Source organism: Scleropages formosus, chromosome 20, assembly GCF_900964775.1.
Source record: "Scleropages formosus chromosome 20, fSclFor1.1, whole genome shotgun sequence".
In the NCBI taxonomy this organism is placed as follows: Eukaryota; Metazoa; Chordata; class Actinopteri; order Osteoglossiformes; family Osteoglossidae; genus Scleropages; species Scleropages formosus.
The window spans coordinates 7,503,928-7,522,152 of record NC_041825.1 but is presented as its reverse complement, the minus strand read 5'-3'; the positions used below and the strand labels follow the sequence as shown (position 1 = coordinate 7,522,152).

Here is an 18,225-nt window from a genome sequence, read left to right as displayed (position 1 = left end):
GAAAACTCCAGGCTCGCCGAGCACAGCGACAGTTACCGTCTGTGAGCCGGGTTGCCACCCTCCTTGACTGGTCTTTCGCTGGTTTTCACACAGCTGCTCCGTGTGGCACGACCATTGATTGCAGCTCTACGTTAAGCCCGCGAACGTGCCGATGCGCGGCGTGGTCCAAAAGAAGCGTGTTGTGGTGGAACTTGGAAGGACAGGAACCGTCATCGTAAAAGGTCACCTGTTCCATCATAGTGTGGGCAACCCGTTTAAAAAAGCCATGTGTCACCCTTCTTAGCATGGCGTGTAGATGGTTTGATCTCAGATGATAGCTGCCTGATAACATGTACGCAACGGAGCCAAGAAAAAAAGAATTAAAAAAGAAACAAGCTGGAAGAGTAGATTGAATTCCACAAGGGCAGGAAGAAGACAATGAAAAATGTGCTTTAGTCCAGGCAAAAATTACTGCTTTATAAAAAGAGTGTTGCGTAATATGACCTCTCTTTAGATAGAGAATATCAAGTCTGTTTCATTGTCTGGTTGCTAAATGAACTTCTGTCTCTGGAGAAAAAAAGGAGAAAATGAAATTATAGTCCATCCCCAGCCTGAGGTTACTGGTGCCATTTTCAACTAAACTTCATTTGACTTGTTTTTTAATATTTCTAATGCAGCTGTTAATGGATGCAGCCAAAACAGAGTGTGGTGCAATGAGTTCTAATTGATCATTTTCAAACTTTAAATTAGAGAAAATGTAAACTTTCGAAACTTCCTTGAATCTGAAACATACAGTGATCCTTGTAAACCATGCCAGATACTGCACAACTAGTTTTATATAAATTGGTCATTAAGTTTTAATAACACTCTAATAATAATTCCCTTGCTGGGAGGCTGAGATGTTCTAAAATAAGCTGCTAACTGGAAACACTGAAAGAGTAGGCTGTATAAATATGTTTGGCTAGGGCAATTGTGGGTAAATTTGAAACTTTGAAATTTTTGTTCTCAGCAAAGTTTATTTCTGTTTGCTACAGAGAAATGCCGCTGCTTTAAATTTTACTTTTTTGCAGTCCTCCTTTCTGTTCCCTGATGCCCGGTTTTGTTGTTTTAGAAAGTGAATAATTCATTGCCTGATGTTTCGGGCTACCAGAATCAAGGAGGTTGTAGCTACTTGCATGTTTTGTGAACCAGAACAAGAGAAAAGATATACAGAAGGTCTACTGATGCAGAGGAGTCACAACTTGACAGTTTGATCTTTTCTGTAATTAGAGAATGTATTTAAACCACAACATTATCATTTGTAGAGGTTTTACTTAAATTTAATACTTAATTTTCATTTCCGTGGATGGATATTGTTATTCCCTTTTCCTAGCAGTGAATGCTTTCTGCTAACTGACTCATTCTCTTTTTTTTTAATTCCTAGACTCCCCATGGAAGATCTACTTACCCAAAGTAAGCCCTGCGGTGACGAGGGTAGCGGTGAAAGGACTCACCCCAGCCCGTACCTACCAGTTCAGAGTGTGTGCCATTAACCAGGTGGGGAAGGGACAGTACAGCACAGAGACCAACAGGTACGCGTCTCTCTCTTCATTGGGCTCGTTCACTCACGGACCTCGACGATCCCGCGTCTCAGCCTCCTTAAATCCTCCTTTTCGACATCCTCCGCAAGGACTGCAAAAGCAAGTGCTAGAGAAAAGTCAGTGCTGTCTGTCTGCTATGAAAAACTGTGCTAGCTTCGGAAAAGGAAAGCCTCACGAGCATAAAGCAATGTGGTCAGGACCTCATTGAGTAGTTCTAGATTAATCACACACACACACACACATTTAAAACAATTAAATACATTTAAGTTCTTCTCGATATAAATACTCACCATTCCATATGTCACAGCTGAGTGCACCATGCACTGCCATTGTTATTTTATTTCTCCATCCATACCACATAATCACTCTTCTGATATGTGCAGAATTGTGCAGATCTTAATGGCCTGTATGTTTTAGTTCTTTCAGAATCAGCATAGTACTGCAGTCGTTATAGAAAAGCAGAGTTTATGATATCAGCCACCGTGCTTGTACTGTGAACGTTGATTTTCATGGTGCAAGAGTTTTTTGGGTTTCGTTGTTTTAGTTGCAGACATGGAGGGGGATATTATCTTCTGTTCCGGCGGCGCAAGGAGGCATTTGCTATGAAATGAACAATTTATACTCATCAGACTTCATTGAGGCGAGCTTCTTTGCGTTTCTTGTGTTCTGCATAAAGCCTGGAACACACGCTAGCTCTAAAAGAAACATCAGATGGGAACTCAGCCCTTTGAAACATTGAAGGAGAATGTCCTGAGAAGGTCCTGAGAACTTTTCTGAGCCAAACAGCAAAATGAGGAAATTTGGACTCGCTAATGTATTTGAGGAGAAGCACCTTTGGAAAAATTCTGTGGATAGTTCTAAGAAATCCAAATGTGAACTCAACAATGATGGCGGGCCTGCAGTAAACCCTTGGGTACAAAGCCCACCAGCAGCAGAACACACCCGGTGTCCGATACCACTGTGCAGCTCTCAGTTTGATTCTTGAGCATCCACTCCAATCATACTGAGTAAACCGAACACTCAATGCCACAATCACATCTGTAAAAAACTCACAATCAGCGATCAGGCACTCGGCTCCCTTTTTCTTTTTTTTATGTCCGCTTTTGATTATTTTGTACCGACCAATGTTAGAATGTCATGAGCTTCCCGTTGCAATACAAGTGGTTTAATGAGGTCTTGAACTGGACATACTCAATATGACTCAATGGTATATGTGCAAATTCACACATACAGTGTTGTTCTTTGGAAACCTTTAGAAAAAAAGATCTATGTTGTTTAATCAGTACAAAGGATTCACTTTGATGCAGCTGTGGTAAAAGCTGGAAATTAAAGAAGTAAATACCTACAGTTTTGACTCTTGAAATGGGTTTCCACAGAATTTCTATTAAAGCATATGAGGGGAGAGGATAAAGTAAAATATTTCTGCTTTGCGAGTGTTATTGGGCCATCTATTATGTGATTGTCTTTGAAAGCATGATGGCTAATAACAGCACTATGAAAGAGGACATTCTCAGCAATCTGAATGTATGAGATCATTCTGGCCTTCTGAAAGTTCAAAATTTTCACCTTGTGTGACTTTTTGAAAATGAAGAGCTTCTGCCTTGGTCTGACCGGCAGCTCAGTTGAGCATAATTCTCTTCCAGCAATTGCTGAACTGAAGTTGGTAACCGGTCAAGTCTTATGCGCCCAAGAACACACGCTCAGTTTTATGTAATGATACTCTCAGTGTACATTTCAAGTGTTTCAAAAGCTTTGCCCTTGAATTTAGAATATTTTCAATGTATATTGTATTGTAAGTGCTTGTGTTTGTCAATTTTCTCTTGCTGCATTATTTTTTTTAGAGAGTCTCCACTTAGTGTAAGCAGATGTTTGGGTCTGTTGCAGCCTTGTCGAACAGAATTATTGTTAGTTTTTTCGAGATTATGTCTGCTAGTAGGTCGCATGGTGGTGCAGCAGGTAGTGCTGTTTGGCCATCGGTTCAAATCCACCTCAGTCTGTGTGGAGTTTGCATGTTCTTCCTTTGTTTGCAGGGGTGTTATCCCAAAGTCCAAAGACCTTTGTTTCAGGTTCATTTGTGATGCTAAAAACTGCCAGTAGCACGATATTGACTGAGTGCCTCTGTGGCTACACTTCGATGGACTGGCGTCCCCTCCAGGGTATGCCTTGCCGGGCCCTGTGCCTTGGAGCTTGGGCTTTGGACTGCCAGCACTTTAGGAAGGTGTGAATGAATAAGTCTGCTATTACCATGGATCATTTTATTGCAGCTGGCTAAAGCCAGGTGTTCAGAATATCTACCGGTGCTTTGAAAGATGCTTTTTTCAACGTCTGTCAAGGAATTTTCTGTACCATTAATGTAGGTTTTTGGTGAGCACATCTTATTGGTGGATATGAGTAAAGAGTACATGGTACTGTTAATGTTAGTGTTTATTTTTGCCACTAATTACTTCAGAGGTTCCCGTGCATCACGATTATATTTTCTATTGTGCATAACTCAAACCGTGGCACTGTCAAGATTCTGTTTGATGAGACATGGTTTTTAATGATAGAATGTATATACAACTATAAAACTGGTTTATCTCTCAGTTTCATTTAATCCATAACCATGCTGCTTTACGAGCTATGATGTATGGTCAGATGAGTGTGGTTTTGTGTTAAAAGCTACGCACTGTATGTTTGTATTCTCTCCATTGGTGAGCAGCATAAATGGAAGGAGTTCACGCAGGGGCGACCTTTAGGGAGGACTGTCCTTACAGTCAGGCTTGATCACTTTCCCATGGGGCGGGACGGGGCCCATTTACAAAGACACACCAGGGCAGGCATCGCCGCTACTCTAGATTGACGGCATTAATTAACGGAAGGACTTCCAGCAAGGAATAACAAATAATCTCAAATACGAGGAGACAAACGACCATAAATCTGAAATAACCCTAGGATCCCTCATTAAACTTGGAAGTTCCAAGTAAAACAGGAGCACTGCAGCAGTAGTCGTTAATACGGATTTAACGATCCATTAGCACGATGTGTACGCAAAGAATAAATGTCACCGTGTAGCACCGCATAAAGGCTGAACCTGCACCGGGGACATAGGTGTAAATTCTCCAGTAAGCCTATAGCTCAGGGTAGTTTTAAAAGTTTTGCCACAGTGCAGAGGAGGCAGCTTAAGTTTTGCCCTGCAAGGTGCGTAGGTGTGAAAACACGGCATGCGGGCGAAAGCAAACATGGCAGTAGTAGGTCAAGCAATATGTCGTGTCTGTTTCCGCTAATTAAAATACCACACAGGAACAAAATCAGACATTTCTTTGTAAGTTAAATATTAAGCCCAGTGAGCTGGTAACAAGTTTGTGTGCATTCCTCGGGCACCGAGGCTGAGGATCTGAAGGAGAACATTCGGTAGGCTGCTTATCAAGCTTGAGCACACTGCTCTGTGATATTCATTAAACGCTAATTGAGTTTTGCCTTTTTTTACGCTGTTTTATATTATCTTTTTTCCCCGGGACTTTTCCTGTGCCTTCATTTTGAGTATCGCTTTCGCAGTTATGTTGGTGGGATGCCTGCATTTTCAGAGACAAAAAAAAAGGCCCCTGGACATTCCCAGAAGACCGTTCCTGCGTTTGCCATTAAGGCTGTTCACATGCGATGGAGGGAAAGAGACTGCGTTTCCATCAGGCTCTTCGGCTGGAAATGCATCGGCGAGGCGGCCCGACGGTGCCGGCGCCGATGAGACTTTCGTGTAGCCTGCGGTCACAATGCGTTCCGTCATCCCGCAGCGGGAAGGTCCGCGGGTGTGATAGCTGGAGGCCAAAAGAGGGCTGGGGGCTGGCAATTGTCTCGGGTGCTGTATCGACGACCCTGGTCCGAATGATGCTCTGGCCCTTCTGATTCACTCCCTTCCACGGTGTCTCCGGCCAGGCTAATGCTCCGAGAAGAAGCGCCGAGCGCCCCTCCCAAAAACATTGTGGCAAGTGGCAGGACCAACCAGTCCATCATGGTTCAGTGGCAGCCACCCCCAGAGCCCGAGCTGAACGGTGTGCTGAGAGGCTACGTCCTCAGGTAAGCCGCCCCCCCCATCTGCTGTTTACCATAGTCACAGTCCTAGTAAGCCATAGAAAATCATGTTTTTTTCCCCCTTGAATTTTACTTTCTCAATTTAGCATCGACAAAACACAAAAAAAGCTGGATTACCTCCAGGTATTTTATTTACTTGGCTGGCTGGAGCTTTAAGAGCCACCTTGACAAATATTTTACTCAGTGCATCACTGGTTGATGCTGGCAGAAAAGCATTGACGAGACAGTATGAGAAAATTAATGCAGTAAAGGTGAGTTCTTTACCTTTGTATACCGTGCATTCTGATTAACTGAGACACATCGGGACAAGAACATTTTGGGTCAATTAAGCAGCTGCCCCAATTCTCTCACATGCACGCACACACACACACACACACACACACACACACACACACACACACACACACACACACTTTCAGAACCGCTTGTCCCATACGGGGTCACGGGGAACCGGAGCCTAACCCAGCAACACAGGGCGCAAGGCCAGAGGAGGAGGGGACACACCCAGGACGGGACACCAGTCCGTCGCAAGGCACCCCAAGCGGGACTCGAACCCCAGACCCCCCTGAGAGCAGGACCCGGTCAAACCTGCTGTGCCACCGCACCCCCCCGCCCCAATTCTGTAGTTTTATGTTAAGGGTCAAAAAGGTATAAAACAAAAGAGAAGCTGCTTCTTACTGAGCATTAGACATGCTTAGATGAATTCTATAACAAATTGTATAAAACAGAGAAAAATATTTATGCAAAAATATTTCATTTCATGTATCAATCGCAAATGTAATTCTTAACAGTTAATGGTGGAGCAATTTATCGGGTGTTTTTAGGATGTTATCTGTTGTCCTTCACATAATACCTATTACTCTTTCTGCTTGCTGCTGTATCACACATGCGACTGTAGATTTCGACACTCCGGTTATCTCGAACAGCTGGCAATGGCTGGTGTTATGCGGTTGGTATTTCGTTTGGTCAAGTAAGGCGATTCTGTTTGCTACTTTTAAATCTTTGCAGCATCTTGGTAAGGGTCTGAAATTTTCCAAGTTTTCATTGTTTTTGGTTTTTGTTTTTGCTCTGACTGGGGGTGCGGTGGCGCAGTGGGTTGGACCACGGTCCTGCTTTCCAGTGGGTCTGGGGTTCGAGTCCCCCTTGGGGTGCCTTGTGATAGACTGGCGTCCCGTCCTGGGTGTGTCCCCTCCCCCTCCGGCCTTACGCCCTGTGTTACTGGGTAGGCTCCGGTTCCCTGTGACCCCGTATGGGACAAGTGGTTCTGAAAATGTGTGTGTGTGTGTGTGTGTGTGTGTGTGTGTTTGTTTTTGCTCTGCAAGATTTGTCCCAGATGAACGGCTGCCCCGATTAACTGATCAGAATATTAACCCAAATCTACTGTACATGCACTGCACGATCACGAGGCGACGTGACCTGTTTACTATAGTTAGTTTAGTCACACAGTAAGTCAAACCTGAACACTCTGTTCTTCACCAGCTGAAGAGCTGAATACACCGGTGTAGCAGGGCGCTGTTTTATTCCCAGCTAGATCCTATGTCAGTACTGATGCTGGCCCCCTTTCCTATAGCTGTGTGCCACGGTACGGCAAAAAGGTGTGTGTTTCAGGAAGGGGCTCTAAGGTGAAGAGGTGTAGGTCTGTTGTCTCCTGTGGGGGTGAGCACATGTAAGCACGTCAAGCACTGCAGACTCAGCTGAACCTGGACCCCCTGACTGGCGGATCAGGGAAGGTCATGCCTCCCGTCGCCCGTGGCTCCTTTGTGCGACTGAGCGTGGGGAGTGGGCTGGGTCGGTGTATCGCCATGCAGACCAAATTTATACACTGCAGACTTATAGACATAGCAAGAAGTTTGTCTGCTGTTGCACAGGATGCGTGTTTTTGAGCGCAACCTGTTTCTTAAAAGGACATCGAGAAATGACTGATATATGTAGGGGGATTCATGTCAGCAAAAGCTGATTTTTCCGTTAATCAAAAACGTTACAGCGTCCCCAGGTTTTAAAGTACTGTGAATCTTTTACCGTGTATAGGCTATATACCAGCATGACATTCAGTTAGCAATAACTACCTGTCAGTGCAGATAATCTTGTGCAATACATAAACAGCATGTGGTGTTTTAATTACAACCCCTAAGAAGGTTCCAAGGAGTAAAAAAGATTCTTTTCTCTGCTCTAGGTATCGCCTCGCTGGCCTTCCTGGAGAGTACCAACAGAAGAATATCACCAGCCCAGAGATTAACTACTGCCTGATCAGGGACCTCATCATCTGGACACAGTATGAAATCCAGGTGGCTGCGTACACTGGAGCGGGCCTGGGCGTGTTCAGCCAGCCCGTGATGGAGTACACTCTGCAGGGAGGTGAGATGCCCTGTGGCATCAGCCGCCTGAACAAGTTCCCTCACGAGGAACACTTCCAGGAAACCATCAATAGCAGTCAGGCCCCACCCCGGGGCACACGGCTCCCGAGCACCTGTTTTCTCAGCCAGCCTGTCCTCGGCAAGGTCGGAAGGCCCGCGTGCGAGAAACTTTAGGGGGCGGTATGTTGCGGTCGTGCAGACGACCGTACGAGCGCGCCGACGAGCTGGAGGGCATTCGGATTAATTGTGTTAAAATCAGTTGCGTCCAAAGGCTCCAGCCAGCCTTGGAGACGGGTCATTATACACTCCGGACTAGTAGAGCTTAGTCCTCCGCCCCTCGGCACGAATCACGGCTTTTCGGCTCAAGCGGGTTTTCAGCTGTCATAAACCGTGCCGCTGTTTTCTGAAGCTATAAAACCCATTAAAAGATTTTACTTCTGCTCTGATTGGCCATTTAAATGATTATTACCAAGAAGAGCAAATTTATTGACTGGGCCAACAGTGCACAGTGAACAGCCAAGAGAGACAGTTGACATAATTTGTTTTATGCGAAAGTGCATTAGTGATACCACTGAAAGCTCTTGATACATTCGGTGCAGTGACAGCTTAGAATTACCGACAGTCAGAATACAGTAATTCTCAACTTGGAAGTCTCGATAACTTTTGATAGCCTTTACTTTCATTAAAAAAAAAAAAAAAAAAAAAGAAAAAATCAAATAGCTGTAAAAGCATTTAGTTGCAGTATTCCGCATGAGAATGAGACACATGGATTTATAAATGACATAATTAAACTCGTACACTTCGGGTATCTGATTTGAAGTTGCATTTCTAAAGCTACTTGATGCCTGTATAACTTATTTTAGCAGTTGAGGCATCAAAGGCGCACATTTTCAAACGACACATGCATAATGCTTTTTATGAAGGATATTAAATGCAGTCCTCTCAGTGGGATTTTGAAGGTTGTAAACTGGTTGTTTCAGCTTTTTCTCTGCTGATTAAAAACACCGGAATTCATAGCTGAAGGGGTGGTATAAAAATCCGAGGACGTCGCTGCAGCCCGCAAACACACACAGAGTATTAATGTTTTTAACGGATGAGATGGAAGATGAGAAAGGTTGATGAGGGTTCTGAGGCATCAGTGTGGATGGACAGTATAATCTGGAAGTGTTCGAAGTTCTCTTCTCAGCCTCCAGCATGTGCAGCCATCAAAGACTTTGTTTACCAAAATACACACAGATACCACAGGAAAGAGACTTCATGTAAATGCAAATTACCCGGAAAGAGATAGTTAGGGGTTTGGTGTTTTGTGCGCAATGGGTGGTGCTTGTATTGTGTGTTTAAATGAGTCTGTTTTGGATTTTAAGGGGGCGCGGTGGTGTGGCGGGCTTGGCCGGGTCCCACTCTCTGGCAGGTCTGGGGTTCGAGTCCTGCCGGGGATGCCTTCCAACCCATTGGCGTCCCGTCTGGGTGTGTCCCCTCCCCCTCCAGCCTTGCGCCCTGTTTTTCCGGGTTAGGCTTCAGTTCGCCGCGACCCTACTCAGGACAAGCATTTTCAGACAGTGTGTGTGTGTGTGTGTGTGTGTGTGTGTGTGTGTGTGTGTGTGTGTGTGTGTGTGTGTGTTCTGGATTTCTTGGGATGTTGCAGAACGGACTGACCCTGAGAACATGTCTGAAAGACTTCTTAACCGATAGGGTCTGAGCGTATATTAAAAATGTTGTAGACCATATTGCAAGGGTCGGTATTGGATGGAAGAGCCAGGTCAGGGTTTAGCAGTTGATACTGATCTGCACAGATGTCAGTTTCACACCTTCACTTTAATCCTAGTAGCAAGTTATTGTTTAACTGGGGCAGCAGGTGGCGCAGTAGTTAGATCTGCTTCCTTGCACTCGAAGACCCCGTGTTTGAATCCCACCTCCTGCTCTAGTACCCTTGAGCAAGGTTCTTACCCTAAACTGATAGAAAAAAAATGCCCAGCTCTATAAAGGGGTTAATCATTGTCAGTAGCTTAATGCTTTTAGTCGCTTTTGAGAAAAAATATCAGCTAAATAGAGAATTATGACCTGTTACCATTTTGCACAAATGTGTTTTTTCTGTCTTGTTCCCTTTTGAAAGTTTGCCGGCACAGTGTCCTGTAGAATATGCGTCCAGATGGCTAGATGAAACAGTGATGTTTGTTGTTGGTCGCAGTCACCCACCGATGACCACGCTGAAAGGTAGAACCACTAAAGCTGCACAGATGTTGGTGAAGAAATGGAAAGACGGTGTTGACCAGATATATGAACTTAAAGGGAAACTTAGCACTAAAAATCGATGACTGGAAGATGCGGACACAGTTTCGCACACCTATCTATAAATATTTGCAGGGAGGCCTATGTTGCCTGTTTGTTTTGTTATTTACCACCCTGCAGTCTTTGTCAGCGGTCGGACACGTGGCGGGACCGGGAGTCGGCCCGCTTCGGTACCGCAGTAATAAATACTGTAGTGATTTGCAGCGGAGGCTCTGCGGAACTCCTGATTCAGGAAGCGGTATCGTGTCGACGGAGAAGGCCGGTAGCTCAGCCCAGGGGCCGAGCAGGGCGTTCTGGTTTTGGCTGTACTCGAAAAGGGTTCTTATACTTGAACAGCGCTGCATACAGACCCAAGGTCAGGCAACAGCAGCACCAGAGTTCCTCCAATTCGCCCTCTTAAGTCTTTTTTGCACTTTACTAAACTTTAAACTATTCTTCAGTTATATTTTTTATCAAGAAGCACCTGTTTAAATTGTCGTTGAATTGAGGGACTACTTAAAATGTAAGACTGAAGTAGTCAACTTTGCATTCAGCATAAAATTGCTTGTTTCTGGACAGAGGCGGAAATTAGAACAGTAAATTTAATTTAATTAATACCGTATGTTTTGCTTATCTGTCTGTTTATGTAACCTGACATTTTTCATTGTTTTTGCTGTTGTTCATAATAATTTTGGAGGGATTACGGAGCAGATATAAAGGGCAACCCAAGCGTTAGAAATACAATCCCATTTTGTGTTATCAGTAAGAACCTTACAGTCTTCTTGGGCTCTGCCAGTATGGCCCAAACCATTTGGATAAGCTTGTTATGTGTAAGAACCATACAGTCTTTATGGAAATATTATCTATGCAGTTCATACAGTCATTGGGCCGGTTTTTGGCCCTCGCCTGGTTTGTTTATAGCCAAAACTTATTTTGAATTTCACAGTTGATTAAGATATTATGGGTCGTGGTCAGTCAGTTTGTAGTGTGTTGTGTTACATGCTGATAATGTGTCTCCTCCGGCCATTCCGTTTCAAAATAATCTTAGAAATACTGTATTTTCTAACCAAGATGGTGGGTCGGCTTTAGTGTTGCTTTGGTTCCTCTGCAGATCGTGGCCCAGGTTTTCTAATGCTTTTGTATTTCACCTGTCACATATTTCAAAAGCACTTATGGTATCTCTCAAATAAAATGAATAAGAAGATTAAGAATCTCCCCAAGATAGGATTATGCTTCTATCGTGATTGCAGCATACAGCACATAAAATGTCTTTGCACATAGCTGCATTGTATAATTTTCATATGAAGTATACATTATAATTTGCATGACATATATTTTTACCAGACTTCATTGAGAAGGACCCGTCAAATGTAATGCGCGCCTCCAGACACAAACAGTGATTGAAGACTACCTCACTTTAGTACCCGAGTCGTAATGTTCCTGATTTAGTTCTAAAGTAACTGTGTATTTAGAAGAGCCCGCATGGGAATGTGAAATTATTGCAAACACAGTTGCGTTTCTGTATTACATACAGGCACTCTTTTGTAGCAGACATTGATCTTGTTTCCTATCACCCTCTCAGTCAGCCCGTGTTTCTCATGGGTGCTTCCCTGAGCCCAGGCTGCTAACTCACGTCTTTAGTATTCCACCGAGAGGGGACCTCACCGTCGTGGCGACAGCAGGGGATTTGTACCGGCACACGGCACGCCAGCCGCCTGTGCAGTTTAATCCCAACCGCCGCCATTAGAACTCAATTAACTTGCAGCTCTCCGCCGGGTCAGATAGTACCGTGTATCAGATTAAGTCAAATTGATATCTGACTTTTCTATCGCTGCTTTATTATCAGGCTCCCTTTCCCCCAGAGGAGCTCACTAAAATGTTTCTGTGTGCCTTGTGAAACAAGACACAGATAATTGAAAGCATGATGTTACGGGTTGTTCTGTTGTTCAGAGATCCATAGTTAAGCACATTCCCATCGGTTCATGACAGATGTTCTCATCTGATGATTTGCTTCATTGTCATTGGCTCTGTAGGCCGACCTATGGCGCATGTAGTATTTTAGATCAAAATAAAATTAAATGTGAGTTCCGCATATTTTACGGAATCGTCCGCAGTCCTTGGCAGCAGTTTTCGCAGATACGGAAGCGGTATACACGCATGCTTCCACTTCCCTTTCGTGGCTGAGTTCAGCGATGAGTCTGCGGTACAGGTTAAATCAGAGGTTCGGCTGCAACATGACGTGGCCATTGCTGCAGAGGCTGGGGTTAGGGCTCCTAGTGTTCCACGGTCGTTTCCATGCTCTTTGAAAAAGAAATCCCTGGCCAGTGGACTTTCTCTCTGAGCACTTTCACATACTTGAAGACAGAAAAATAGCCTGATTACTGGACTGCACCTGCAATTACAGTGCCGCTCACAAGTGGTGCTTGACCCTGGAGTGTGCAACTCTACTTACGACTCACCCGCTGTGAACCACTGCAGGGTAGCTGGGATGGATTTTTTTTTGTAAATGAAGATCCGTGTTAAAAGAAGCTTCTTCTCTTTAATGGTTACAGCTGCTATGTACTTTAGGCACAGGGGGTTCCCCCCCACCTCCAAGCGGCTGTCGATGGCTAATGTTCCTTTCTCTGCCCTTTCTGTCCGGCTTTCAGTGCCAACGGCACCCCCTCAAGATGTCGAGGCTGAGGCCTTGAACTCAACGACAGTGAAATTCTCGTGGAACCCACCCCCACAGCAGTTCATTAATGGAATCAATCAAGGGTATAAGGTAAAGGTTTTTTTTTTTTTTTTAAATTTATAAAGAGCACTCAAGCAGCAAACCTTAGAAGACTTCCTTCAGGGATGGTCTTCACCATGGGTGAGCTGCTTCTGTATCACTGCTTCCTCGAGCCAGTGTTAACAGTCATGCGCCCCTCCTTCACACATTAGGAGAGATTCAGTTATTTTCACAAAAAATGGACTCCTTTCAACCCCTTTTTACACACAGAAAGCAGAATTATATAAATAATTGGCTGAATGAATAAATACAGCAGCTGGGATGTTTAGTTTGTAACACCTGTATTCCTTACAGACACCCGAATGCTCTTCTGGTCAGACTCTGTTAAGCCTCTTAGACATGATGAAAATAAAAAAGGCAAAAGAGCTTTAGGCCACGGTTCTAGCTCCAGTACATTCAATTTAAAACTAATGGATGTTCAGGCTCACCTACATCTGTTGAACAAGTTTCCAGTAACCTTGGAAACCCTGACACATGAAGTATTATTGCCTTCAAGACAATACTAAACCCTCCTTTCGTACTGGAGTCTGGAAGTCCCAACATTTTGAGGCTCCATGCATGGCAAGAGAAAAAAAAAATGTATTTCTTCATATATATATATTCATATATACTCTTCTGTTCATTTCCTATCCAAGTGCTATTGAAATTAGTTGTTTTATAGCTGCCTGAACTCGATGGTCCTCTGTACATGCAAAATTTTCTAAAGGTTGTTTCCGTAGCTACCCTTGGTGGAATTTTTGCATCGTCGCTGTAGCTCCTTGAACCTTTGACACCATATTTCTGGTTGCTTTGTGAACTTTTGACACTGAAGTATTGTTCCAGGCTGTTGTGTAAATTAGCAGCATGATGAATGTACTGTTGAAGGTCTTAACATAAAGTTGCATCCTGAAATTCATAGGAAATTTATCTCCAGGTTACATTTTGAGTCATCTTGATGTAACGCTGTATTATGTTTGCCAGCATCACATTTTATGCATTGATTTCCAGGCGCTGTAGCTCGTCAGGGATTCATGTATTGACACCCTGTGCTCCTGCCTGAAGAAGCTGGATGCACTGAATACATTAGTGACAGCTATACGCAGAAGTCTAGAGTGAAGCCGTGCTGGTGGCACAATGCTTTTTAACGGCACAAGTGCTGTTACAGCTTTCAAAACAAGGGATCTAATAAATCAGAAAGGAGATTGTACTTTTTTGCTTTTTTTTTCTTCAGCTTTCATCCAACTTAGAAATAAAGATGAGTATGAGTTACGGATGAGCAATGAGCTACGGAAAATATGTGGGAGTGCCATATTGCATCTTGCAAAAAAGTACATAAGTTCATCTTTCACAATGTGTCCTTTGTGTGTGCGGTATATTGCACTGTTTTTACTTGTACTAATGAATTCATTTTCGTCTACGCACCCATGTACGATTTCAACAAGAATTCTTCGACCAAATTCCTTCCGCGGGATGCAGGATTATAGTTCTTCCTTTCTGACAAATTCCGTGTTTTTCATTACTGTGCGGTAAGACACTGTGGAAAACCGTGATGGAAAATCACTTCTAACAACTGTTACAAAATTGTTTGAGAAAATGCTTGATTGATTGGTTGATTGGCTGATTGATAACACCAATCTAAGTCGTGCCAAACCCATTCTGTTACATAACAGTTATTAGGTAACAGAATGGGTTTGGCTCTACTTAGATTGGCGTTATCAATAGCAGTTAGGTAACAGGAAATCCATTGGCTCTATTTCTTTTGCTGATCGTGCAGATAATAGCGACGCATAGAAAGTCTGCTCTTAACCTCACAAAACGAAAAGAACGGAATGCTTTGACTGTGTTTTTACATCTGTGCATATCATACGGTGCGTTAACCAACAGTTTTCCACTGCTCTGCCATCGCCTTGTTAAAGCCACGGTTTCTCCCCCAGCTCTTGGCATGGCCAGAACAGTCTCCGGAAGATATTACCGTGGTGACGATCACCCCCGACTTCCATGGCGCCCGACACCTGGGATACATCGTTGGCCTGAAGAAGTTCACCTGGTACCTCACATCGGTGCTGTGCTTCACAACGCCAGGGGATGGGCCCAGCAGCCTGCCGCAGCTGGTGCAGACCCATGAGGACAGTGAGTGCAAGATGCTCGGCGGACGCCCGCAGCTCCACCACGATTGCTCTTGGCGTCACCCAGTACAGATCCCTTTCGCTGGTCTGCTGCTCAGGATACTTCCAGTAGTCTAGCTTTGTATCTCAGACTTGCATTGATTTGCTTTCTCTGCATTTGAGAAATGTCAACAAGAGTAAGTGAATGAGAACAGTCTGCTCAGCATGAATCGGCTCCTGGAATGTCGCTAAACTGCTGTACGCCAGAAAAGGAGACTCATATAGTTTGTGTTTACAATTTATATCGCACCTATGAGTCTAGTACAGAAAGCCGGATTTGCCGTATGTTTAAGTGATTTAAATATTTACCAGAAACGGGTTTGCTAGTGCAGATTTACGTTCTCGGGAAATTATTTCTGAGAGTATCTTATCGATGGTTGAGAATAGGATAAAGCAGGATTGAAAACATGAGCGGCTCATTGAATTAGATAATATGTGCTTCCTCCTCTTCCCCCTCTCGCAAATCACATGGCTCTATTGATTAAAGATTAATCCTCTTACGACTACTAAACACTTTGATGAGAGATATGAATTTAGTGGTAATGCCGCTCTTTACGATCGCTGTAAAATTCCACATTTGACAGTAGTGCTTATAACAGTCCTAAAAAAGTTGTCTAAGAGGTGTACTTTTTTAAAGCTCATTCTTATTTCAGTTTTTAAGTATTGAAAGTGAACAGTGTCCTTTCATTATCATTTCTTCGGAATATTTTTAATGTTATGCAGTTTCAAATTTTGGCAGTTCAAGAAAATAATTTTGTTAATGTAATATTAAAATAAATTAGATGCAAAACCTCTTGCTTTTTTGTGTTCCAGAACCAGGCCCAGTGGGGCACCTGAGCTTCACAGAGATTTTGGACACCTCTTTGCGAGTCAGCTGGCAGGAGCCTATCGACAAGAACGGCATCATCACGGGTGAGGCCTCTGGTTTTGCAGCTGGATCAGACCCTTTCTGGTGCCTGATGAGTTTCGCTGCACTGTTTCACCGCACCCTTTGCACGTTTCTCAGGGCACCTGGTAGCGCAGTGATCAGAACCGCTTCCTTTGGATCCAAAGGTTACAGCTTTGGTCTCCACCTCCAGTGATAGTACCCTTGAGCAAGCTACTTACCCTAAATTGCTCCTGCAAAATTACCCAACTGTATAAATATAGTAGGTAAATGACTAGGTAGATTAACATTACAAGTTGCTTTGGAGAAGAGCATCAGCTGTCTGTTTACATTCTTCTGGGTCCCTGTGCTGCAGGGACAAGTGCCTATGTGTGTTATGTACGTACTTACATACGGCACATGTAGGATTTATTACTCACCTCTTGATGTATTTGTGTAGCACTGGGCAAGTAACACTGCTGCCTCACGTCTCCCGGGCTGTGGGTTTGGACACGGGTTTAAATCTAGATCAGTCGGTGTGGAGTTTGCAGACTCACCCTGTTTTCATGTCGGTTTCCTCCAGCTGCTCTACAATTACTGAGTCTAAATTGCCCTCAGTGAGTGTATGAGTGTGTGTGTGTGTGTGTGCAATTGCTCTGCATTGGACTGGCGTTCCATCCAGGGTGTACACTGCTTAACCGAGCATGGAATGCAAAGCTCCCGGACCAGCAGTGACCCTGCCTAGAATGAAGTGCTTATAGTAAGTAAGTGAATGAGTGAGTGATATAGATATACATATACATATAGTCAGTGATTATTGATGTAATTTCTCTTACTATGATTTTTTTTTTTTTCCCCCTACTGTGGGATTGTGGCATCTGCTTTCCTTGATTTGTTGCGTATTCGCTTTTTGCTTTGGTTCTCGCTGTATGTAGAGTCTTTTTTTCTGTGGTATATATTTTGTATTTTTTTTATTGTTGTGGGTCTTATATGTCAAACTTTAGTTTAACACTGCTGCATGAGTTTTCTAAAGGTGTTCCATTTAATTTAGCAGGAATTTCAAGTTGTTGCAACTCTGTTAATAGGTACAGTTCCATTTAACACTTCATTGGGTTTCTGCAGCAAGGCCATTAACTAGCAATATTGTCTAAGCTATCTGGGCAGAAATATGGCTCTCTATTTAGCACACCGATGTTCGTCATGGATGGGTCTCAGACGGGTGGGAATTTTGGCCGGTTTTACATCCGCGTCGCGCGCGGCAGCCGGACAAGGTGCCGTTGTGGAAAACATTCATCAGACCTCCTGAAGTGTGGAAATTATACATCCAAACCAGGGAAGGTTACCGGCAAACATATGTTTTTTTGTTTTTTTTTTCTTTCTTTTTTCTGCCAGATGAAAAGAAGAACCCCAACAGTTGTACAGAGTCAGTGAGGCAAAATAAATGGGGGTGGAATGTAGGCTGAACTGAAATAATTTTAAACAGCTCACATTATTAGCAGCGCGGACGGCTTCGCGCTCGGTGCACTTGTTCCCTTGCAGGGTCTCCCAGTGAAAACTTTGATATATGAGAGTCCCAATGTGAGAGGACACTGTGTGATTGGAAACACTGCTGACTAAAAAAGAATATAGTCCTGATAAACAGCAAATTATCCAAGACCTCTGCTGGCTATTAGTCTCTGTTTGACACTGGCTTGGGAGCAGCAAACTGGAGCCAGATAACAGCAGAGTACTGGCAATGCCGCATCATAGTCCACCAGCAGGGTTACTATTACACACCTCTTTTCATTCCTCCGCTTACCTTATATTCCCTCCACCTCTGCTGGTGTGGAAACATTGCTTTGCTCAAACTTGTATGTGGTATCTCTCTTTGTGGACTTTGTTTATTTACTTTCAAGCCTTTATACTGTGATAAATTGACCTTGTACCCTTTAAAAGCACCCAGCTTTCCTTTAGTCCCTTTTTTTTTTCGTTTTTTGTTTTATGTTACTTGATCGAGCTCCGTCTCAGTCTCAGGGGTAAGATGTCCACGTGAACTTCAGCAAGCTGAGCAGTTAATATTTAAAATAAAAAAAAAAAAAACCTTTATTAGATTTAGCTGATGCTTTTCTCCAAAGCGACTTACAGTGTTAAGATACTTAGCATTATTTACCCATTTTTAGAGCTGGGTAACTATACTGGAGCAATTTATGGTAAGTAC

At 43.6% G+C, this 18,225-nt stretch overlaps 1 protein-coding gene across 2 annotated transcripts in view; it reads left to right on the top strand.

Moving 5' to 3' along the window:
* sdk1b (sidekick cell adhesion molecule 1b) overlaps nucleotides 1–18,225 on the top strand; it is a 293,093-nt gene that overhangs the window by 226,731 nt on the left and 48,137 nt on the right. For both annotated transcript variants that reach the window (XM_029246761.1, XM_029246760.1), the window contains 6 exons: nucleotides 1,403–1,550; nucleotides 5,469–5,609; nucleotides 7,798–7,979; nucleotides 12,895–13,010; nucleotides 14,933–15,128; nucleotides 15,977–16,075. In XM_029246761.1, coding sequence (XP_029102594.1) covers nucleotides 1,403–1,550; nucleotides 5,469–5,609; nucleotides 7,798–7,979; nucleotides 12,895–13,010; nucleotides 14,933–15,128; nucleotides 15,977–16,075 — 882 coding nt within the window. The remainder of the gene's footprint in view (nucleotides 1–1,402; nucleotides 1,551–5,468; nucleotides 5,610–7,797; nucleotides 7,980–12,894; nucleotides 13,011–14,932; nucleotides 15,129–15,976; nucleotides 16,076–18,225) is intronic.